Source organism: Aplysia californica, unplaced genomic scaffold, assembly GCF_000002075.1.
Source record: "Aplysia californica isolate F4 #8 unplaced genomic scaffold, AplCal3.0 scaffold00131, whole genome shotgun sequence".
Lineage (NCBI taxonomy): Eukaryota > Metazoa > Mollusca > Gastropoda > Aplysiida > Aplysiidae > Aplysia > Aplysia californica.
The window spans coordinates 1,104,543-1,130,133 of record NW_004797401.1 but is presented as its reverse complement, the minus strand read 5'-3'; the positions used below and the strand labels follow the sequence as shown (position 1 = coordinate 1,130,133).

At 39.2% G+C, this 25,591-nt stretch overlaps 1 protein-coding gene across 2 annotated transcripts in view; it reads right to left on the bottom strand.

The window, feature by feature from the left end:
- Nucleotides 1–3,303: 3,303 nt before the first annotated feature.
- The window catches only part of LOC101855484, a 39,991-nt gene continuing 17,703 nt past the window's right edge, over nucleotides 3,304–25,591 (bottom strand). The window contains exons 6-12 of one of the 2 annotated variants that reach the window (XM_035969258.1): nucleotides 24,906–24,993; nucleotides 20,830–20,963; nucleotides 19,088–19,172; nucleotides 18,490–18,608; nucleotides 17,672–17,821; nucleotides 11,832–15,264; nucleotides 3,304–5,095 (exon numbers count right to left, since the gene is read on the bottom strand). In XM_035969258.1, the coding sequence (XP_035825151.1) occupies nucleotides 4,886–5,095; nucleotides 11,832–15,264; nucleotides 17,672–17,821; nucleotides 18,490–18,608; nucleotides 19,088–19,172; nucleotides 20,830–20,963; nucleotides 24,906–24,993 (4,219 nt within the window). In that variant the 3' untranslated portion in view covers nucleotides 3,304–4,885. The remainder of the gene's footprint in view (nucleotides 5,096–11,831; nucleotides 15,265–17,671; nucleotides 17,822–18,489; nucleotides 18,609–19,087; nucleotides 19,173–20,829; nucleotides 20,964–24,905; nucleotides 24,994–25,591) is intronic. The other variant, XM_005096549.3, reaches the window with a different exon arrangement.

The following is a 25,591-nucleotide window of genomic DNA, read 5'->3' as shown; positions in this document are numbered from 1 at the left end:
ATTTGGAAACAGAAAATCAGCAACTGAATGTTTAAAAAGGAGCATAAAGAAATTTCACAACCAGAAAATAAACTCATAAAAGGAAAAGAAGAATGCTAAATCAATGTAACATAATTTATTAACACTTTGCAGTCACTTGGCGTAATAATGAGCCGCTGAAAATTATCCGTTCCGGTCACCTGGCGCAGAACATGCCCGAGAAGTCTGTTGCAGTTGCTCTCCTGGCTGGGTGACCAGATGGGGTATTTTGTACTGCAGGCTGTGTGACTGCAAAGTGTTAATGTAAAGGGAAATAAGCAAAGTCACAAATATTACCTGATGCGTAGAAATGATTGATAAAGCAAAAGTGCTGGTTAGAACACGATATGTCTTGGAGCAAAACAACAGTGGGAACACATGCAGCAAGAGCTATTATATTATAAAGTTGAGTTGAGTTTAAGTGTGCAGCAAGACAGCATGACAACAAACACTCACATCTTGCCTGAAACAATGAAGAGAAGGTAAAAACCCCACCAAACCCCACCCTTTCTGCTTGCAAGTGTGAAACTCAGCAATCACCATGTGCTCTTTCTTCCATATATCCATCAATCTCCCCTTTCCTTCCATTTTACTTGCAGAAGAAAAATAGATAGAGTTACTTCAGAATTGTTTTACAAAGACATCAATGTCTTCTGAGAGCATACCGCTTTATTTGAAATCCTTTCAATGCAACAAAACCGACAAGCTAATCCTGTCTACACAACATGGACCCAGTGTAAACTAAGGTTTTATGTTCATTTTAGCACAGGACATCTTAACAAGATGGAATTGCCAAGTGTTAACTTTTTACAAGTGTTAACTTTTTACAGCAAAAGCAAGCAGTTCATTTCATTTTTTGTTGGGATTCATCGTTTAAAAAAATCTTAATTGAGATCCAAAGAGAATTTAACTTCAGAGAAAGATCACAAGGAAAGACATTAAAAAAGGGAGACACTTGCCTCATCACTATACAATTTAGACAAAGGAAATACATGGAATATAGAAACACAGCAATACAGATGTAATAATATGGCGTTGCGAAAGACTTGATGATAGCTCTAGACACATCTGTACTACTGTAATTCATCAAAAAGGAATGATAAAAAGATACAGCACAGACATGAATCTGAATGTCACTGTCAAAATAAATAAGGTCATTGCTACTCACAACCTTTTTAAGGAGATACTATAAACAAAAGAAAATTTGGAAGCAGAATAAGAGTAATGTGACCCATAACTGACAATAAGAGCATATTTGTGCAGAAAATAACTTCTTAACTATTCATTTTTGAATGCGATAATCTGTTTCACGAACAGCAAGGGAAAAATTATATCCAAACTGCCGTAGTGACTGAACTGTTTCCATAAATTTGCAAAGAAACTTTCTTCATATTCTACAATAAACACTTCTCTCAAAAGCGACAGTAAATGGGAAAGCTGTGTGCTTTTGGGACTTTCAAGCACCAATACATATTATACAGTATACCACGGATACCTCGAATTCATCGGGACCGGCCTCAGAACAGTGAACAGTCTTATGACATTGGCTGTGTTAGAGAATCAAGGGAAGCACAAAGATTGCTACTTTAGGGGCAAAGCAATAGATCGTGTGATGCACAACCCGTCCTCTCGCCAGCTCCACACAAGCCTAGCTAGGCATAGGGCCTTGGCACGCGCGTCGAGCTGCGCGCTACAAGGAGCACAGCCAGCTGCTTCTGTGGAGGGGGGAAGGAGGTGTTTTACCGATTGGCCTTTTTCTGTTAAAAAAAAATTTATTATTACCCCTCAAAGGACATTGACTTAAACCTCTACAGCGGCGTAATTAGTTTGACTATTCCATGTTTGAGTTCGAGCTTTGTGTGATTTTCTTACAAAGATAAAGGAAAAGAAAAAACGGGACCGCAGGCACAGTTCGACAGATCCGTGATTTCGAGTAATCTGTGTTTGATTTAGCCGTGTTATACTGCATATCATATACTGTATGGAACAAACTGTTATTTTTGCTCTGATCAAAAACCTAGTTCCAGTTACCGGCATTTTCAAATTTCCTAATCCTCATTCATGTGCAAGAGAAGTTTTGCCCTGCATAACTCTAGTCAAACTACCCATAGAACAAACCCAATCTTAGTTAACATTAAGAACATGTTGACACTTTTTTTATCACAGTATGACAGTGTGTCACATATGACTTTTGAAACATCATAATTTGTGAAAAATACTGCGCCTGAACCTTTTCTCATATAGTGTAGATCATGACTTGAAACCTTTTCCTAGACAATAAGGATAAACAAAGAAGATGGGAGAACAACTAAGGGTAATGTTAAACCTCATACTTGAACCTGATATAAAACTAACTTATATAGTCCAGTGACAGCCAGAAAATGTTTATTGACGTCAACAGTTGGATTTGGATAGCCCGTAAAAGCTATGACATTATATGATTATGCCACCAGCTACTTAAACTATGTGCTCTTCACTGAATTCAGAAACAGAAATGCTCTCTACGTTTCAGCCTCTCAAGGGACAAAAGGAACAAAATATTATACTCAATATTTTCTCCCATGAACCTAAAAAATGCTAGTGAAAGTGTTAAAACAAAAACACATATCTACATTATTTGGATACAGCTACAACATCTTTGACACACCAACTATACGCATACCGTAATCTTGATGATGGTCAAAAATCCTATTTCAGCAAAGAAAGTTAAAACAAAATGAGAGAGACAGAGAAGAGAGATAGATCATAGAGAGCAGACAGAGAGAGAGAGAGAGAGAGAGAGAGAGAGAGAGAAAGAGAGAGAGAGAGAAGAGAGCAGTCAGAGAGAGAGAGAGAGAGAGAGAGAGAGAGAGAGAGAGAGAGAGAGAGAGAGAGAGAGAGAGAGAGAGAGAGAGAGTGAAAGATCCTTGTTCACCTACTACAGAGGAGTCTTCTCAAGACAGTTTCATCATAAGAAAGCACATTACAGTATCGAGCAACATAAATAGATTTGAAATTTTTCAGTCATCCCACTATCTTCATCGGTGGGCGAGGAATTTTTTTCTTGAGAAATCTTGGGAAGGCACTATTGGTAACCCTGCAGCTAAGTTGAGAATAACTACCTTCATCGAAGATAATTAGACATCTCAAGTCATCAATTGGATCTATATTTAGTTATGGATTTCATGTAGCAATTGCACTCTGGAATCATAAATTGCGCAACACACAAGACTATGCATAAATACGAACAGAAAAGACCTAGCTTTATTAAATGTGTTAACTGTTTGATACCAGTATTCCAAAACCTTTTTCTTTACAGACCTTTATGTTATCTGGACTTACTGCACATCTGACAGCAAAACATTTTCTCCCTTGGTGTTGTTTAGTTTAGAGATCAGATGCATCACAAAGGAAAAAATTTCTAGAAAAATCACAATGACAAAAAGGGAAGTGCAAAGCAAGCTGATTGATTAGGCAAAACCACGCTTTCACAATCTTTTTACACAGGCACTCACAAGACTTGCACTTACACACAACGATAGGACGTTTGTGAATTTAATATTCACAGCTTTTCATCCATAATGACATCTGCAGGTAAACATACCCAGAACATATGGTACCGGTACAAAGGTATACACAATATTTTGAAAGACAGGGGACAAAGTGTAATGCTGCCATGCTCAGTGCACAAAATGACCATCATGAAGATGCTCCAAATTTTTTTTTCAAAACTACACAGCAATTCAATTTAATGCATGGAGCAAATTAGCACAAAACATATTTTTACAACTTTTATGTTTACATTAGAATTTGTAGCATTAGGAACAATCAGGCACACAGAGCACTCAGTTGGCTACTGTAATTTCTGGCTTATAAGGTGGCATACAGCATGAGTAGTGCTCTGATGTTTTTCCAAGAGTTTTGTAACTTGGCCACAAGTAAGTAAGGCGCTTACATCTGATAGGACACATGTATAAAGACGCAGAGAACAACTTTGGGATCATTATAATATAAACAATAAAAATCACACACCTCAACTTTCTGAAGCAGTAGAATGAAATTTTATAACAAAGATGATGTGAGAGTGTTGTCTATTATGCGAGTTTTGCAAATCCCAAAGCAAATGACTTATTCCAATACATGTTTATTTACTTTTTGTATCTGCTCATAAAAGAATCTCAACTATTAAGGCACAGTGACCAGTTTGCTCAGAAAACATTGCGCCTTATAGGCCGGAAATTTGCGTAAAAATACATTACCATCACAATCTTAAAGAATTTGTGAACGCTACCCCTAACACAAAATTAGAACAGCAAGTTTTCATACAGCTGTGAGAAAAGCTGTTTGTCAATATAACTAAAATCTCTACTTTCCCAATACAGTGCTGAAGTTAATGCCCAAGAAGTTAACATTAGATTACAAAATTATTATGCTCAAATCAGCATATTGGGCTCATGTCCACAAGGTAAACGTTAAACATCTCTTTGCAAAAATGCCCATGGATGCTAAACAAAATGCATAATCAACAACCCATTACGGTACTGAAATGACACCAAAGTAATGCTTGCTTATTCAATTCATTACTCACTTAACTTTGCTTTGCTTGAAATACCCCCCCCCCCTCCCCACCCCCCAAAAAACAAAACAAACCAACAAACTGATAAATCTAAACAACAAACACAACCCAAAGCACCTCTATTAATATAATAACACAACTCTATAAACTCATGCACCAACATGTGTCATGGGTACACTAAAGTCACACCTCTTAAACTATACATAATAGATATACTTATATAAATATATGAAGTACTAAGTGATATGTTAAGTACAAAACAAACTTGGCTATCGAACATCAGCAGCACCATTGATCGGTAAAACTTTGCTACTAGAAGTCTATCAGAGACCCGACTCCAGACTCAGTAGTTGCAGCTTGCTCACTGTCACCAGCATCATCTTCCTTGGGCGCGGCCAAAGTCTCGTTGTCAGAGCTGCCAACACTCTCTGCCAGGGAGGGGGCACTGCCAAGGAGGTCTCCCATTAAGTCAGAAGAAATGTCCTGGTTAATTTGAGCGCTAGGAGCCGTTGCTCCGGTCTTCTGTGGGCGGGACAAGGAGGAGAGAAAACAAAAACAGTTAAAGACTTGGCCATGAGTTGAATTGACAATGTGTTAGAAAAATACCTGTTGCATTTCCCTGACATTCTAATAATTCAATATAAAGTTGATAGTTGATAGCAACTGGTCAAGCAGGGGATAATAAGAATTTTGGTATAATAAAATATAAAGGTCTTTTTTTAAAAAGACATTGTACGAAAGATCATTTTAAAACTCATTAATGGTAAACTTGCTCATTAAACTTCTTTTTAACTAATCAAAGAAAATACCAATAAAAAATAAAATGAAAACTCTTTTAAACTGTATCAATAAAATCAGTCTTGAACTTTACAAAAACTTCACTTTTAATGTCAACTCTGGTGTTTCCTTCAATATTGTTAACATGAACTAAAAAGAAAAAAAACAACAACAACAAAACTAGATGCTACAGCTTTACTTTAAGTGGTCTCTAGAATAGCTATCTGAGTAGCAATAAACTCCACTTAATAGAACGCTGTTGGTTGCAAAACAGGCTCATCACCAATCCCAACAGAACAAATACGTCATCTTGGTCCCCTGGCGCAGTACTCAAGCGTGGGACCAGCCCAACATAACATACACAATGTATGGGTCTCCAGATCAAAACTTTAAGTGTACACCCTACTTATGTCAGTGAGATCAATGGTCATCACTAAACTCAAATTACTGGTTTTGTTGCTACATGATACCTCCACTTTTGTATTTGATGTTCATCTCATCATATTTATAGGTCTTTTTCAGTGCAGTTAGGCTAAATAAATCTATGCTTTTTACATCCACTCTCATCTATCCGGAAAAACCAACCAGAAGAGCGCTCAAAAGTTTCAGAGAAAATCTGGATAGGCTAACCGAAACTGAAACAAAAACCACCTGACTATGAGGTAGGTGTTGTGACTACTATACTACCCTAATCCCCCCCCCTCTCCCGAGAATGAAGTATTTCCAGTGTTGCAGTTGTAGAAGTAAAGTAATATGATATATATACATTATATTACCTTCAAATATTACAGATTTCTCGAATCTTTAAAAAAATTATAGTTATTAGAATGACTACAGTCCAATTCATGGTTTGAAGAGTACGTGGAGAGAGCAAATTTCTCAACAGCAATTTATATTTTACAAAGGATTCTTTTCTTTGAGGTAAATGACAGAACATGTAAAATGCCATTCACAACAAGGCCTATTAAGTGGAGTCATTGCAAAACTTCAGCTGTGCTTTGTGATGGAAAAGAAAGAAAAAGTACTTATAAATAAGATGTAACAAAAATATAGACACATATAGAGTAGTTAGTGCTTGGCCAGAGCCAAATGCCACTAATTAATGTTTCATCTCAAATCTCCACAGAAATGTCTTTCTCTACTAATTTGATAATACTGACTTTTATATGAGCAATAGCTCTCCAGCATTACTACTTATAAGTAACAACTAATTTATAGAGGGACTAGTTGTTTAGGTTTAGGTGCTGTTTTAATTCTAAACGCAATAAAACATTGCATTATCGATAGGTAAAACTAATGAAACTCCAAGCACCAAGTTAAATATAATGACAAAAAGATGAGAAAATATTTCGAATAAGCACCAAAAACCCATGAAGGAAAAAAGAGACGTTTAGCATTGACACCCTCCATAGATACATAATTAAGCAATCTAATAGGTTATGAACAAAAATTAAAATAATAATAAAAAATATTGAATAACGGCAACAGCCTCCCCCTCCCCCGCGAGTTATGATAAACATTTTCAGGTGCTGCTGTAAACAGGATGACATATAAATATGTATTTAAGCATAACCAGAGCTGCTCCTTAGACGACAGACTCTTTGAATTTGTTAGATTGAGAACAAAACTGAACTGACAGCTGACATAAAGAGTCTTGTATGAAGAACAACATTGTTGACAAAAAATGCAGAAAAAAACCTCAAACCTCAGAATTTCTGAAATCTCCTTAAAATGGCACTACCAACATATCTTCTCACCCCTAATTTATAACATGAATGAAAAAAATATTTACATTGAACAAATAATTTTGTGACCACATTCCACTGACAACATAGACATTCATCATAGGAAAGAGTTTACAAGATGTGCATCAAAAACCGTGACGGTAAGCAAATAACCAGCTTTCTGCATTCTTCTTTCCAACGCAGTTAAGTGCTTTATGACTAAGAGCAACAAAACACACAAACACAACATGCAGCTCAACTCGTGGTCTCAGCATCGCAATATAAATGTACAACACAACATAACTAACTATGAGAACCGCCACAGTTTGCACAACGCTTGTGAGAAAATACAAAGACAGTGAATTGGGACGGGGACTGCCTCATCTGTTTTGTTTGATCCCACTTCCTAAATCATGAAAAATCTGTATCAACAAACTGACCAGGCATTTTCAAATCCAGATCAGAAGGTAAGTTGGACTGAGCATTTAGTTTGTTAAAAAGGATACAAAATTTGAAGTCCTGCATTTCTATTGTGCACAATAAAGACACCTTCATAACAGAAATCTGAAGAAGAGCTGGCTTTCCCAAACACAAATACAAAGTGTACCCCATCAAAATTAAGAGACTGGAAAGGATTTAAACAATTAAAAGTGCCTTCAAAAGTGTCAAATGGTAGCCTGAAAAAAAAAAAAAGGAGGGCATCACATTCCTGTGGGAAAATTTGTGATACATACGTTAAAAAAATTATTGCAATGAAAACAAAAGATCTCACAGCTTACTACCCCTAACATCTAGACCAGGAGCAAAGGCTATACTATAAGCACTGGTGGGGAAGTCATATTTTAAATGAAAGAATGTGAAATGATAAAAGTGTGGTTTTTTTCTTTTGCAGACTCTTGATGGGACATGAGATCAAACAAAACAATCGAAAACAGAGCCAATAATCTGCCCTTCCATTTCAGAGTCTTTGCGAGGCATAAACAATTTGTGCATATATATATACAATCATGCAAAACAATCAAAATTATACTTCAACCCCCCCCCCCCAACTGTTTCAAATAACAATGATCATGAGTAGTCAGGAAACAGGATGAAATTACAACAAGTTAGTTCAATTATTAGCAGGAGATCCAAGAACTACAAAAATAGGTAGCCCCCTTATGAAAACTAGCTGCCTTGATTTCTAAATCATTCTAAAAAATGCAAACATCCACTGTATAAACCACAGGACAACAAAATACTTTCTGGCAGCCATGGAATCATGTCTGAAAAAATTATCTCCCCAACTCCTACCCTTTCAAATATTAAAAAAAAAAAAAAAAGCAATGGATGCCTGAATCTATTATGCCAGTCCAAAAACGACTCTTGCTTTAAGGTAAATTACCCTCACACATATCCTTTTGAGACAATTCGCATTTTCTCCTTTAAACTGTGTATTTGGTTCTCAAGTACTATTAAATACTGCAAAGTTTTACCTTCGCAGCCCAAAGCTCTCTGGTACTTTAGTTAAACTCGCGTAGCTTGGAGAAAGGTGACATCCTTTTCATTTTCAGGGGTAAACTTTGAACTCTCAGCTCGACAAAAAAATAACCCAACTAATAGTCTTAAGCTGAGCTCAACACTTGGGTTTAGAACGTTTAGCTGTTCCTAGATGCTACTCTCACTCAACAGATTGTCAGGAAAGAGAGCTGGAGGAAAATATAATATTTATTAGGAACGAAGAAAGCATGCCACCCTTTGTCAAAGAGGTAGTGGTGCATCAGTGGAACCCTATCTGATGGGAGGGAACACACCCTGTTGGTGGAACAGCCAATCAGTTTCATCAACCTTGCCTGCTTGGGGTGAAAGGTGAGATTTAAAAAAAATCAAATCTAATAGTACACTCATGTTGTTCATCACTGTATCACTGAATCACCCAAAGCAATATCCGTGAGCATCAGCGCCAAAAAACGACTTCAATAAAAGCAAAAGCTGAGACATAAGCAAGAAAACTTAAATCTTAAAATGCTAGCCATCAACTCCAAACGTTCTTTATTTGTTTTGAGAAATTGCTACAAATTATACTTTAAACCTTAAGTTTACAAATTTCCTATGAAATGCTTTAAAAGACCTCAATTATGATTTAATTTCTTCTAGTCCTGCTTGAGCCAGCTCATTTGAGCTCATGCTGAGGATGTTAGCAGATTTTTGGAGAGAAGGAGAAAAAACGCCACGATGGCAAAGTAAGTGTGATTGGGTATTATGCTTAACCAATAACCATTTGCTTTTTCAAGTTTATAAACACACAAACTGACAACAAATACACAACAGCTTAGTGCAAATGAATGTCCACTGTGGTCACTTTCAACTATGGCGCAACTGAACAGGCAAACAGAACAACAGTTGCAAGTAAAAGAATCAGATTGGAACCAGGCTGTTCTCTCTTGTGTAAGTATATTTGAATTTGCACTGTAAATTTCAACATTTTGCAACATCATAATATCCCATTGAGAAAATTTAAAAATAAATTCCATAGGTTAAAAAAAATGTCACTAATCACTGACATAAAAACTTCGTTATATTAGTGTGACCACTGGAAGTCATGAACCACTGTCAAAAAAATAACAACTTAACTTTGAATTGATAGCAAGACAGAAAGAGAGAAATCTGGACCATGCTTTGAATTACAATCTATGCTGAATTAAAGGAATACTTTCGTGCACTGACAAATAAACCTGAACTACAAGTAAGAATGTCAAAGAATGAGACACTGCTAGAAAGCGCCGAGAAGAGAAGAAGGAATGCGTGTGGCCCCAGAGTCCAGATACCATTGCACTGAAGTTGGTTGAACAGAAAAACAGTAAGGAAAGACAAGGATGCAGGCACAGCCAACTGGAAGCTACCAAAGTATAGAGGGGGCAATCATGCCCAGACCAAACATTTATATTGAAGCATGATTAAAGAGAGAAACTAGAAAAAGAAAAACGTACTGTGTGAACAGCAAAAAGACCCAAGCGTAGTAAAAACATACTGAATCTACACTTGTCCTTATTCCCTATTCATCAAGTTGAGTTGTAATTTTCTGACAAACTGCAATAAGAAGCAGATTAGCTGAAATGAATAGAAACACCTGAAAAAAAGTAATAAGGACAGACCAGAGCTGAGTACCCACTCCCTTCATGGTAATTTATGAGGAAGAATTCTACACTAAACTCGGGACTATGACCAGGAATATAGGGGTGAACACCACCACAAATTAAATAAATGGATGCACTATAATAAACTGTCTAGTCTGGGTGATGGAAGGGCATACACCTTGTCGTATTATAACATGCATATATCCTTGTTAAACGGGACTTTATTTTAAAAAAAGAAAAGAACACAAACCAGAAACTAACAAAAAAAAAGTATTTAAATAAAAAACAAACAAAAAAACCCCCAACAATCCTTCACATTAGTATGGGTGTAGAACGAGACTGGTATAATTTGAAAAAGTATGGACAAATACAGCAAAGGGCAAGGCAAAAACGGAAAGCAAATTACCAACACAAAGGCACTTCATTTTCCTCTCCATGTTCATGATGATTGGTCCGGCTATCTGATTAACTTCTTTAATTCATAGGACAGACAACAAAAGTTTGCTGAAAAGCCTTGGCACAAAATATTTGCATTCGATAGGGCGAAAACATAGAGAATGCTGAAACTTAAGCGGCTGAACATCGACACTGACAGGCGCCAGTAGGTGTTTGCTCGACTCCACATAGAAGGCGCCTAAGACCTAGATCTAGATCCATGAAAAAAATTCCACCACAACACAGCTGGTATTTATGAATATGAAGCATTTATTTGGGGGCGAAAAACACGAATTTCCTAAAATATTGCTTAAAATGTAATTCTGCTTTGTTGCCACCCTAATTTGACGACGCTGATTTTAAAAATGTAATTAATTTTTGTCTACGTGAAGCACCAGCTCTAAAATGACCTTTTAAAATTGTCCCCTGTCCAGTCGGATGCCGTCATGCAAACCGCTGAACCCGCGTTGGTGACGGCGAGACTGCATTGAGAGTTTGCGACCTCAGTGCTTTCTTGTCGTATCTCCATTTTTAATAACAGTGAAAACGGTTCACAACAAAGAGTGAGCTTAAGAAAAAGTCACATTTTCACTGTTAAAAAAAAGAATGCACTGAGGTTGCGAGTTGACAGCGAGGCGCCCTTCGCAGTTTTTCGGCGTAATAAGAATGTAGTTCGGATTCCGATAAAGCCAACAGCGCCGATCAGGGCTTAAAGCCGCCTGCAGTCTGCCAGCTCTATGAGGGGGCAAGTTGGAAATCATAAGGGAATTTTTATACCTATCATCACTTACTGAGTCAATCTCTGAAATCAGCGTTCTCTATGTTTTCGTCCAAAGAAGAGATCAAACTATTGTTCTTTTGTAAGAACTTTGCTCTTCTTTCGGGGGACTTAAACAAAGGAGAAATGGGGTTATTAAAATAAAGAAAGAACAGAGAGGAAGAGGAAGACAGACCTAGGAGAAAACCTTCACTCAGCAACAAAATTAACATTATACCTTCACTTTTTGGTGGGTCCACTAACAAAAGCCAAAAGGCTAATATTAAAATTGTGTCATACCGCCCAATCATATCATGTACACAGAAGTCAATAGTTGTGCCATGAACTAAAAAAATAACAGAACAGCCATAACACATCAGCCAAAAAAATCACAAAAGAAGTAGTAGAGACAAGGTGAGTGCCATGCACTATGATGATGAAGAGTTTACCTCAAGCCAGAGGTCTGACCCCATGCTTGGGCCAGGGAGGACATCAGGAGGTGAGCCACGATGCACTTCTGAGATCTCACTTATGAATGAGGAGTGGGAGGAGGAAGGGGAGGGGAAGGAAAATTGAGCAGGAGTAGGAGGACCAATGTGAGGAGAAGAGAGGAAGGAAGAATCAAGCAGTACAGGGGACGATGAGGAAGGTATGGACGGTAAGGATGGTAAAGATATTGAGGAGGAATTGGAGGAGACTGGCTCTTGGGGTTTGGTGTTCTGAGAAGCCCCAGTAGGGCTCAGGGGACCCTCAGAGGAGGTGTCTGTGTCTGTGTCAAAGTCCTCTGTGAAAGAATAAAAGCTGGTGTTGCCCGTTTCCGTGTTTGGCCGTCGTTGAGAGGAGCCAGTCAGCGGGTTAATACTGCGCTGGGCTAAAATACTGGAGACTAGAGATTTTCCTGAGATTGTACGGCCCCTGGAATGAGAAGCTGAGGATGAGACTAGTAATTCTGAGTCTGATTTGCACCGCACGCTTTTGTCGGAGTCTAGTGAATTGTCCAATGCTACATCAGACATGGTGGACTTATTGACTGGTAGGTCTTCCGAGATTCTGGACTGGAGACTGCTGCTGCTGTGTATGCTCTCAGAATCAATGTCTAATGACCAGTCTGAGACATCGGAGTCGCGAAACAGTGGCTGCTGCTCCTGAAATGAGTGATTGCCCTCCATTTCCTTACCCATGAGAGGATCGTCGAAAAAGTCGTCCCACTCGTAACCGTCGCTGCTAAAGAGGTCGTCATACTTCACCTCCACCGAGCTCGTGTCCGATGATGGGGTAGGGACTGGATCTTCCGAGATTGCTGGCATTGGCTGGTGTTCTGGTATTGTCTCTAGAGGCGGTATCTCATATACCCGAGATGACTTCACCCCTTTCGATAAGTATATCTCACTGGCAATTCTAAGAGCTTGCTCATCAAAGTCACCATAGGAAGACGACTCAGGTGCCTCCTCAGAGTCAAAACAGTTACTGGACACCGAATTTAATTGGGAAGAAGCCTGGGGGTGTGGGGAAGGCGGGGGCTGACCAGTGTCCGAGAAGACATCCTCCTGACAGTTGTACTCTTTGCCACTCCCAGAAGTGCTGCTGGTTTCACTAGAGTCACTACACACTTCACTGTCCGAATCTTCTGGGCTCTCCACTGGGTCAGGGGACTTCTCCCTCACAACAGGCTCACTTTCCTGGTTCTGGCTGTCAATCAGCAAATTTTCATTGCTTTTCGCCAGTAGGATATGACTGGACCTGTACAGGTTAGATCCACTGAATGAAGATGGTGGACTTAATCTGAAATCTGCAGACTCAGGGAAAGCTTGATCTGCAGAATGTCCCTCAGAGATTACACTATCCCCTGTAGGATCACTAGTGTCCACAAACCCTAGACTATCACTAGAATCCAGGCCGTCCTGCGTGGGGGCAACATTACTCAGACTCTCCGTGACACTGCGGCTGTTGATTCCAGACTCTGACTCAGGGCTGTGTGAGGAGGCGGATTCAAATTTGCTATCAGTACCTACCTTTTCTGAGCCAGTGTCGCCGATAAGCAGCAGGTCCTGTTGTTGATCCGTCAAGGACGTTGCAGCTGCTGGAGGTTGATCACCAACTTCAATAAAGCTGAAGTCATTGCTTTCATTTAAAGCTGGCAGAAGGTCTCGTTGTGCTTCCCCAAGGGCCTCTTTAACTGTCGGCACTTCTGCCTCCAATGGCGCAAAATTCTGGGTGTTCTCACTGATGGGAACAATTAAATCGGGGAAAGCAGATTCTTCTGGTTTACTCGGAGATGCCTGGAACTGGAGAAAACCTTCAGGGTCAGGGATGAGAGACAGATCGCTCTTGAGGCTGGGGTCCGGTGTTGATAGTAAATCATCTTCACCAAAGCCTATCAGGAGAGAATTATTGTTGCTGCTTTGTGGTGGAATCTCAGGCTCGCCACTAGCAAAGCCAAATACCTCCTTCTCTTCTAGACCCTGCGATACATTTTCTGAAAATATGTTTTGTTCTGTTTCTTCTTTGGAACCTGGATCTGTACTTGAAACCTCTATCTTCACTGCATCTTGCTCCTGGGCAGACAAATCAGAAGTAAGAAGTCCACTGTCTAAGCTGGAGGATGGGTCAACCTCTGCAGAGGTAATAAATAAGGCATCGTGTGAGGTAGAAGACAATGAGGATGCAGGCAAAACAGTATCGGCAGACTTGTCTCCAGTTGTGCTTGAGAAAGACAAGTCTGCTAACTCGTCCTTGGCAGTGTTGTTGACAGAGATACTACTTTGATTCTGTTCTGCTTTCTCTTCATTGGCAGATACCACAAAGTCAGAGAAATCATTCATGGAAGCAGTCTCCATCTCAGCGGCCTCAGTTTTTTCAATAACTTCAAATTCCTCACTGACTCCTCCAGCACTTGATGCCCCAATGGAAGCCTTCTCAAAGTCGGTAAAATCAGCTCTCGGCGCTGTTGGGGACGTTTGAACAAAATCACCAAACTGATCCCCAGTTTCTTCATCTGCTGTTTCTTTCGCTTCCACTTTACTCATGACAAGATCATCTAAATCTGTGATATTGGAATAATTTTTGCTAACTTCAGGAGTAGGGTCCTGCAGTGTATTATCTGCGAATTCGCTAAGAGACAATCCGTTAGAATCCAGACTAAAATCCTGTCCAATACCCTGTAACAGTTCAGGGGCATTATCTGATGGTTCAGGGCTACTGATCTTTTCCATGGCAGACATATAGGCGCTGTTTCTGGATGATTCTGCTGAGTAAAATTGAGCCGTTGAGTTTTGACTCTGCTGGTTTTTGGGAGTACTTGTTGTCACCATGAGCAGGTCGCTTGGCGAGCTCACTGTGGCTTCAAATGTATCACGCGTCTCCTCAATTCGTGAGACTTCATTCTCAATGATGATGCTGTCATCTTGTGGTGAACTTTTGCTGGTATTCTCAGCAGCTGAGGCAATCTTTCCAGCACGACTGTCTCCAATGTCATTAGCAATGGCAGCTACAGCTTGGGGCATTTCTTGAACTTTTCCTTTTGAAGATACTGGTGTTGATGTACTGATACCCTGGCTTTCAAAGCCCGCTCCGACAAAAGCTGCTGCTTCCTGAGTAGTGTTCACTGCAGCACCATCTGACATGACTGACGCCTCCTCAGGAGAAGAAGAGTTGACTGTGGCAAAACTGCCAGCTAAGGCTGTCCTACTCCCAGCCAGGCTGTCTGCGCCGGAGCTGCTGGCTCCGCGACTGGGCACCAAAAAGTTCCACTTCTGGTCAAAGTCGTTCATAGTGTCCATTGTGTCCACTCTCTGACGCAGAAGTTGATTGAGAGAGTGACAGATTTGCTCAATATCTGGTCGTTCACCAGGATTCTTCCAGCACTGTGTCATGATAGTACTCCTGTTTGAAGAGAAGGCAAAAAGGATACAAAATGTTACCATCCATAAGTGTAGTCAAAATAGTCTACAATAGCCACCCATTGTCAATGAGAAAAATGGTTGCCTTAGACAGGTAAACATCTTACAGTGTCATCACAATTATTCAATATAAAGAAAATGCCAGGGGAGGGGAGGGGGGGGGGGGGGGGAGTGGTCGTTTATGCAAATGATTGTCTTATGCAGGTAGCTGTTAGAGCATGCATAGACGCAGCATACGTATGACATCAATGCACGAGGGCACTGGCTGTTTATAGAAGGGTAGCCAGGGAAATCTTCCTCCTAAAAATCCTACCACACCAAAAAAAATCCTACCACTATAAGTCAAGTTGTTTCTTGCCATTGTCGGTGTTACGGCTTTCGTCAAAGAGAATCACGTAGAAGGGGTTATTTCGTACACATCTTAGGAAAGCAGTCTTGATCATCGCTGCGATCCCAAATGATCCAAGATAGGCAAGTTTTGTGCGACTACACTGAAAACTCAGCTATTTTAGAGTTTAAAAACATCTCATGAACGAGAAAACTTGTGTCAACAACTTCTCTATTTGATTACTATCATATTACTGTTGGTGCTCCTTTCAGTATCTCTCACAACACTTGTTCTGTTCTTGGCAAACCTAAGAATAGATTTGGCACCACACTGGCTGGTTTGGGCTTCAATGTGTGTTTGAGGTACCACCTGAATGACAGTGACATACACTTGGGAACAAAACTTACATCTGAACTTGCTTTTATCATTTGGATACTCCATCAATCATTCTGAATACTTAGGGTCGGACAACCACTCAGTGTTGATGAAGTAGCACTTTCTCATGATACTGGATCTAGTCTAGATCTCTCTCTAATTATAGTCTACACATATAGTCACAAAAATCTAAGAAAAATAAGTCCGTCTTTAGCATAGGTTTCAGTAGGCCAAGTGCCGTCAATCTTCTACTCTTCAAAGACTATCTTCTGAGTTTATCCATAGTCATAGATAAAGAATCAAGATGCTGTCACTTTCACGAACAAATTTATTATATATATTATATCCCTCTCTATATAAAAATATCACTGAGCTTACGAGCTCGCCTCGACTACCACCCATCCAATGACACACCAACCCTTTAGTTCAATAACATGGCTTACAAGGTATGACGGATCCCGATTCCACACAAGGCTTGCACCAAACACACTATGCAGAAAGCTTTCGTTGTAATCAAAATTCTAAAGGCTAATGCTAAAATTTGCTACCAAGTTCAGTTTTTATCCCCTGGTGTTGCCTTTAAACCCCCCCGCGAGTGTATCTTAATTATTTTTTTTAAAATGCTGCCATTCCTAAATCCTATACTTCCCAGTGCTCAGACTAAGAATGAACTTTGGTGACCCCAATATTCGCGGTACTCACTCGACACTTTATCATGTGTGTGACATACAAACGCGCAGGTTCACTGGCCGGTCACGATGGTGAGCCCGACAAGACGCTTGTATAACTTTCTTTTCTTTTTACATTAGTGAGAAATATTGAGTTATTTTCATGGCGACACAGCCTTTGTAATGCACAAACTGCATGTTACAATGTTGTGTTAGCAGACCGGCAAATTTCAGGGTGGTAGTGAAAGCGAAAGTAGATCTAGATTTACCCGATAGAGCCTCAGTACCACTCATGCACTTCCGTATGCGGCCATAGCCACGCCGCGCTCTCACTCTCAGACCGGGAAAAGCCGAATGATTGCGACCGACAAAATGAACTTAGGGACGTTATTGGATTTGGTTTTCAAATATTCAAGAACTTTTATGTATTTTCTCGGGTCTTTCGCGAGGCAACTTAAAGATTTCCTCAAATTTCCTTTTATTGCCGACGTTGATCCAACCATTTCTGTCATTTAAAAATTCTTTTTACGACTAAAATCCGACTTATCCAACCTAAACAAAAATTTACGACCAATTTACGAATTCCCTTGCCACCCTGTATAGCTTACCCAAAAGGTAAATGCATGAGAGCGTTGGTAGCTGTGTAAAATTTACCTCTTACCTATGAGCTGAATGCTTGAAAAGAATGTGTGGGTGTAAAAAAAATCACAGTGGAGGCAGAACATTTTTCACTGTACTTTTGGGACTTCATAAGCAGTGGCATTGTAAATGGTAAAATGATTTTAAAAGAAATCCTACATAATTCTTTAATGAATACTGAAATGCAAATGATGGAAAATAATTTTAATGCAACATAAAAAATCCTACCCATTTCTTTTCAGACTTTGGTTTCATATTTGGCTTTTCTGCAGAGAGTTTGAGAAACATTTTTTCTTTCAACGTAACAAAATATGAAAGCAGTTGGAGTAGCCCCTGAGCCTCTGAAATATGTGATCTGCCAATCAGTTACAATTACTTACAGGTCTTCTTTGAAAGGAATTCTTGTATCCACTTCTTGAGGAAGCAAAAGCCTGTCTATCACGACTCCCTGAAGAACAGCCTCATCACTAAGCATAGAATATGGCTGCTCGCCCAAGGACAAAATCTCCCACATCACAATTCCAAACGACCTGTGGCATGAAGAAAATCACATCAAATCATTTAGATAGAACAAAACTAAGAAGAAAAAAGAAGGAAAATTAGCAAACCATAAAAGGCCCATAACTGAAACTTTTACTCATACCTTCAGACATTAAAAAACCCAAACGTTTTGAGAGAAAACAGAACAGCTCAAGATTTAATCACAATGTGAGTTCCCCAAGCAGAAAAATATCAATGCACGTAAGTAATAACAGTCTCAACTAGAGTAAAGGAAATGCAAAAAAGCAGAGGGAGAGAAAATTTGAAAATAAGCTGAGAACCTACTCAACATTCCCCCCCCCATCAAAATAATTAACCCTCTCCGTACACCTGGGGTCATTGTGTACCCCGGGGGGTTGTATTCTTCACATTTTAGAATACTTCTAGTGCGAAGATCTCTTTTAAATTTTAAGTATTTCTAAAAAAATGATATGACAAACCGCTATACATAGCGTACGGATCGGATTAACGAGTAAATTTCCTCTTTGGAAAGTGGCGGCACAGAGTTCCCCCATGTCGTATGGATTCGATAGTAAAACACGATGCACGGATAGGGTTAATAAAGCAAATCGATAAGATGAAACAGAAAAATAACTTCAACATATCAACAGTGACGCAAATAATTCATGATACATATAAATACAGTTTCTCAACATACCAAACATCTGAAGTTTTATCTGAAACCTGGGCTGTCCAAACTCCTTCTGTTTGAATTAGACTCTCAGGGGCCATCCAACGTATCGGCAACAGCTCCTTCCCTGTATCAAAATAGTCCTCCTGTAGAGAAAAAGAACATGTTTATGTAGGTGACAGGCATATCAAAATAGATGACCATATCATATTAAAAAATATCAAGCTATCCCTCAACTCAACATGACAGACAAGGTAAACTGAAATCTTTCTAAATCTGTACGCATAAAAATTAGGTGCTTATGTAGCTCATGTGACTGCATCAAGAGTAAACTAGTCAAACTGTTCAAAATGGAATCTTCAATGCGTATTTTCAAACGTAAGACATATAAATACAAAAGAAAATAACAGAAATAAAAGCTACTTTTGACAGCAAAATAAAGTGTTTTCCCTACCACAATGCTTTAAAAGGCAAAGACCATAATTATAAGTTCCATTCTTTAGAAATATTGTCACAAAAAGCTGTGACTGAAACAAGTGCAAACTGTCCTCGCCCACGAAGAATGATACTGTAATCAGAGACAATGTTGCTCAAAACTTAATGTAGAAAAAGCAATATGCCATACCTTGAACAGAACATCAGAAATTCCGTAGTCCCCAATTTTGACATTGTGATCTCCCATAACAACACAATTCCGCACAGCAAGGTCACTGAGAAGAAAACATATTTGTCATGAAAGTGAAAACAAATTGTGTGACCCTGAAGTTTCAACCATTGAAATTTTCAGGTTTGCAAATCAACGGAGAACGCAATGAAATGACATTCTCAGGATTAAAAAAATTTTCCACATATTTTCAAACCTCTTATACTTATACAATTCCTACAAAAATCTAGCTGCTGCAAAAAATCTAAGAAAGATGTTTTCTAGAATAATCAAAGAGTTTGCAACTGTCACAAAACTTGAAACAAAATGAGCCAAATTTTCCCAGAGCAGGTCACATTGATTAAATTCACTTCCTATCAAGCTAGGCCTAAAAGCCATCCCTGTATCAAGGCATTCCTGAGAAATAACTTTGAAAAAAAAATTTCAGCTGCAAAAATTCAAACAAATCCTTTTATCTGGCATACCAAAGTGAAGGTATCAAAATAAGGTAAGTGATCCAAATGTAGAAAAGTAAAGTCAAAGAAAAATAAAGAAGACTTTACATCATATAAATATGGCATAAACCCCCCCCCCCCCCCAAAAAAAAATAGCTTGTTCAAGATGAGACAATAATGACAGCATTACTCTAACCCTTTCCACCACTTTTTCCTTTCCCTGTGTTGGTTGGCTGGCCACATCCCGCTGTTGCTAAAGAATTAGACCTAACTGGTGGTGGCGTTGTGTCATCCCTCCACCGCTTCGTTAAACAGTTTTTTAACCTTTTATGTGACCATACATATAACACAGGGAGAGTCTATTGTCTGGTCCTTATTTCGCTCTCGACTCTGAATTTGCTGACATGAAAATAACAAGCTGCAATTGATTTAAATTCTAATTTTTGCCCCTTTCATTTTAACTCAAATGTTAACACGAAATATGTTTAATCATCCTGTGAACACCGATCGGATTCAGGTTTCATACTTTGAAAATATTGGTTTGGTTTAGTAACCCTCGGTCCATACAGAAGAGGAGACTCAGGCTGCGTTTTGCTCAATGCAAGAATTAAATTGACACTTGCAAAAGAGAGCCTTTGAAAGCTTGGTTTAACATATAAATGTCTGTACAAATCAGAGGTCAAAAGATGCTAATACGTTTAATATTTAGTATCACCGTCATAAAGTGCCAGATCTGAAAAAGATACAGTGATCAATAGTTTTCCATTTATTTCTTTGCTTGGATGCACCATAAAAAACTGTCCATATTATCCAGGTCTTTAGTTTCCCTGTCACTCATTTGTTTGGGTTTTCCTTGTGCATTGCTCTGGGTCTACCCCTGCCTCACATTTCTTTAACTTTTCTAGTGAGGGCAAGATGTTCAAGGCCTTTGTGTTATTTCAAATTTCCCTGTTATTGCATTTGTCTCTTCCTGATTGTTGCTTTTAGTAGGTGGCCTAAGTTGGCTTCTTCTAGCACGACCTCATTAGATTTCCTTTCCTTCCATGAAATGAACGCTTTCTATAAAAATTCAAAGACATTTTCACCTAGACTCAAATCAATATGCATGATTGATTGCAACAAGTGACCAATTGGATAGATATACAATGTATAAAAAATTATTGAAAAATAATTAACCATAAAAGAATATAAACTATCCATCAACTATGCAACTAAAAGAAAAGAACAGGCAAAATCATTGAGATAAGTATGTCAGTCAAAACAACTTACTTGTGTAGATAATCATGACGATGGAGACAGGCAAGCCCGGAACCTATATCAAGAGCAAAGCTGATCAGCTGATTTTTCTTTATCAGAGAATCAGCTTCAGGCCGATTTTCCATCAGAAATGTCTTTAAATTTCCCTGCAAAACATGATTACAATAGTACGACAAATGCATACAAAATCAATAGAAATGTAAACTTAACATAGAACAAGACATATTAACACTTTGCTACTGAATTTTCCGAAGCTTTTAAAAATGTTTCTGACTCTCTACTATTACAGTCGAATCTGCCTTAATGGAATCTCCCCGCTCCCCCGTTGATTTATTCCTCTTTAATTACTAGTATAAAACGGAAACTTGTCCAACGCGGAAACGGAAAGAAAAATCCGCTCCCTTCGGAAGGTGTTTCATCTGCCTAAGACAGAAAATGCTTTGCCCGCTCAGCCCTGATTTGAAACAAAACTCACAAGTTTGGTTCCGAAGGCTCTAAACGTAACGTCATGGTCATGCCGCTGGGCCAGGAAGGGGAGTAGGGGTGCAATTTGGGGGTAGATGTTACCCCATCATGTGAGCCCTGTGCGATGCAGATGGTCACGGTAGTGTGGGTGTGAAATCTCACAACTACATGTTAGAGTGCTCGAGTAGCGAGCCACTACAGAAACTTTCCTGGGTAACCAGAAGACAGAGGTGTAAAATTAGATTGACCAATGCCTGCCGCCCTGATCGTACAGCCAGCTGAGAAAAAAGTTCCTCGAATTGTTGTTACATGATGGCATTGGTTGACTGTGCTTGTTACACCGGTGGGTGGAGCTAAGGGTGGAAGCAAAGAAGATGTTCAAACGTTTCTGTTTTTAATAGGTCAAACAGCAGTCCCATGAAAGGCAAACACTGGTGGTAATAGGACAAGTATGTCATTATCAGACAGGACAGCAATTGAGATGTGTGAAGTTTTGACCATTGCTTGCTGATCGGACAAGTGATCCTTGATCCCGCCGGCGGGGCCTTTGACCCAACCCCCTCTATCTCCCCCTGTCTAAGCGAAATTTTTTTTCTGGCCCCCTTGCCATTCCGTCTTACAGAGGTTCGACTATATAAATGTTGTTTATGGTAGTATTCTGGTAGTGGCATCAGCACTCCTGACTGGGCAAATCTATTTTAACCAGAAACATGTCTATTACTTGTCATGGCCACAATGTTAAAATGGATGACAGGCTGTAAACAAAACATAAAAAGACAAAAATCAGTCTGAAAAATCTATTGAGAGACTTACTGTCAATTCTAGAGACATGCTAAGTCTAAATACATTTGCCAAGCTAATTAAAAAGCAGTTTATACAGGTCATGATACTATGGAGAAAAATTTAGAAACCAAAATCTCCAAATTTTTCTGCAATAATCAGGAAAACACCTATAACTGTGCTCCAGTGTTTAAAAAAATTGCTATCAAACTATAAAAAACTCCCACTTGTAGTCAAAAGGAAATGACTCGATGAAAGAAACTACTTTTCAAACACTCGCATTACCAAATAATAACGTCTGCACCACAAGAGCAACTAAAGGAAGGCCGACGACCATAGACGGTCTTGCTACAGGGCTGCCGACCTCAAAGTTCCCATATCAGGTAGATTCAGGGTCAGTTTCAGGTAGTTTGGCCCAAAATTAGGTAGTACAAAGACAAAGAAGAAAAAAAAAAGACGATCGTTGCCCCATCGAACACGCTTGCTTTCTGTGATATTGGGTAATTGTATTTTGAAAACTTGTTTGTGCATGCACATGTGTGTGTGTGTCTGTGTGTGCAAGTTGCCATGCTCTCGCATGTGTTTATATATGCGCGTGGGGAAGGAAGGGGGTGTTTGGGTGTGCACAAGTTATGATGAACAATGTGTATGAAATGAGGCGAAATTTTTCTGTTTTTTAAAAACATTTATGGACTTATCGTTCAAGGCACCTATCATTCAGTATTGAATCTGGAATTGAGTGCAGGGTGATTGCCAAACTGACTTCGAAACCCCTAGCCCATACCAATAGAAACTATATTATTATTAAAACATATTTCCCGACACTAGCATAGGACTGTGACTTAGGTATGACAGACAATTAATTTTAACTAGTTTTACCCTAAAAATACAAAATGAATCGTGATCTGGGCCTGAGAAGAGGCAAGAAGAACACCAACTGCCAAAACCATGTTTGGTTTCAGCAATCACGGATTTTAAAAAGCATGCAAGACAAAACTTATTCATAAAACCTTTATAGTTAGGCTCCCGGCAGAGCAAAAAGTGAAAATAAAAGACAGCGTGTACTGAGAGCCGGAGCTGGAAGGACTGTGAGAGAGTGGGATGTAGTGATGCTGAAAACCTGGCAATCAGTGAATCACTGCATCATGGACTAAGTATTGATTTTTTTCAAAATGCTAAATTATAATATCAGTATTTAATCAGCAACAAGCTATCATGATGCATAGGCATCCAACATAAAGCTTTCCGAGGGTTGAAAATGTCATTTCCTCATTTCCACTATTCAATTTGTCATCACTGACAAATCCGACAACACCAACCTTGAAGATACAATCATCAAGCCTGTACTCTAATGTACCCTCATTTACGCACTTGATTGTTGAATGTCAAAACCACTTCCACTTATCGTTTTTATTTTAGCATCAGTTTCTAGCACAGCGGCCTTTACCTACTGTCGTAGACTTTAATACGTTTAACACCTCCCCTCAATTCCGACTCCCTGCTACACTCCTACTTAGAATGAACTTTGATTAGGCTTTCCCCAACAACCACCGGCCGGTCCCTTACTCATGCCGTACTTACGAACTCTCACAGGCTCACTGACCGGTCACGATGACGGGCCCGACAATCTAGAAATCGGAGGACGCATGTTTTCTTTTTCTCCCTTTTTTTGACATTATAGTGACATCAGTGAGAATATCGATTTAATTTGTATGGCGACACTATGTTTTTTTATGCACAAAGTGAAAGCTACAAATTTTTATTAACTATAAAAATATAACGTTAACAAACTATCATCGGACAATTCTGAGTGGTAACGAAAGCGAAAGTAGATTTTGATTTTCCCGACGGAGTCTCAGTATTACATCTACAGTTCCGCCTGCCGCCATAGCCACTCATTCGCGTGAAACGTACTCTCGGCCTGGGGAAAGCCGAACGTAATATCACAAACGCGACCAGTAAAATGTGAACTCGGTAGGCTTTTCAGATATGGTTTCGAGGACTTTGTGCATTTTCTCGGGTCTCAGCGATTTTTTTTTTTCAGATTCCCCGTTAATAAATTCCCGCAGTCCCCCTGCGTAGAATCCTCATTTGGTACTGACCAATTCTCTAGACCAAGACAGATTTTAGAATGTTTTGCTTCGATACCGATTTTCTTTCTACATTCACAATTCTGTTTTCTAGATAAATGAATTAAAAGCACAGATTTTCCAGCCCAGCAAAAAACTGAAGATAGACAGGAAGAAAGAATGAATGAAAAGAAGGAGGAAGATAATCTATCGTGAGTAGACAGATTTTAGCCAATATGCACGTGAAAAACTATTGCCGACCGAACGGCACAGATAGACAATGGTCGAGTGTACGAAAAGCGCAATCTGGCAGTTTCTAATACAACTTATTGCCAAGAGTTGCCATAAATATCTGACAAGTTACAGAGGCAAGTGCTGATCTCTCTCTCTCTCTGTCTCTCTTTTAACGTATGGATTCGATATGATGATGCGGCAAGTACGGAACAAAGAAAAATGGAAGCCGGAACAAAGAAGAATGGAAGCACTGCAGAATGTTTTTTTTCTTTTTATTCTCTCGGCACCCATCGCAAATCCGTTAGTTTTGAGATTTAGGCAGCCCTATTGCAATCAGAGGAAAAATACAGAAACAAATGCACACAATTGTAGGATAAATGAGGAAAATCAAACAGTGAATAACAGAAATAAACCGATTAAGGCACACAAGTACCTAATTTCAAATCTTACAATCACGACAGTTTCAGTCAAAATTTTCTATCTAGGGTCATAAGTAATAACAAGAAAAGTCCCTTGTTAACTAATGCCTAGAATACTTACATGCGGGGCAGATTCCAATATAACTAAGTAAGGAGCTGCTTCAGTACACTGGCCCAATAAGCTCAAAAGATTTGCATGTTCCAGGCATCTAAGTGAGGAGGGTAACAATTATAAACAATAGAAATTAGAATAGGTGACGAAATGGAACCCATGAATCCATTGACTTACATGGTCACTTTTAAGCACAAGGGGGCTGTTCAGTTTCTTTAAAAGACAACGAGAGTTTTCTCTTTAACCAAACAAAATACGCAACCAATGAAACCAAACTTCTTCTATAGGTAGGGCAAGGCCCACTTTTGGTGTAGGTCAAGATTTCTTGAAACCCCCGAAATCTAGATTAGCCTGCTTGTCCTTAAAAGTGACCATATCATCTATCCAAAGCCTTCAAATCAGCCACAGACAAACTGATCCTTAGAACCCCAAAACAAAATTACAAAACATATGGCGAGCATTCCTTTTTCTTCTTTGGTCCCTATGTATGGAACAAACTCCCATATAAAATCAGGAGTGCCACTGCTATTCACATTTTCAAAAAACAGCAGAAGCATTACTTATTCACAAATGAAATGCATACTTGTATTAACGATGAACTGTTACTTTTTAATATATGCACGTGTATGCCTGACGGTGAGACTGAAGAAATATCACGTTTGTGTGTGTGTGTGTGGGTGAGTGAGAGAGGGGGG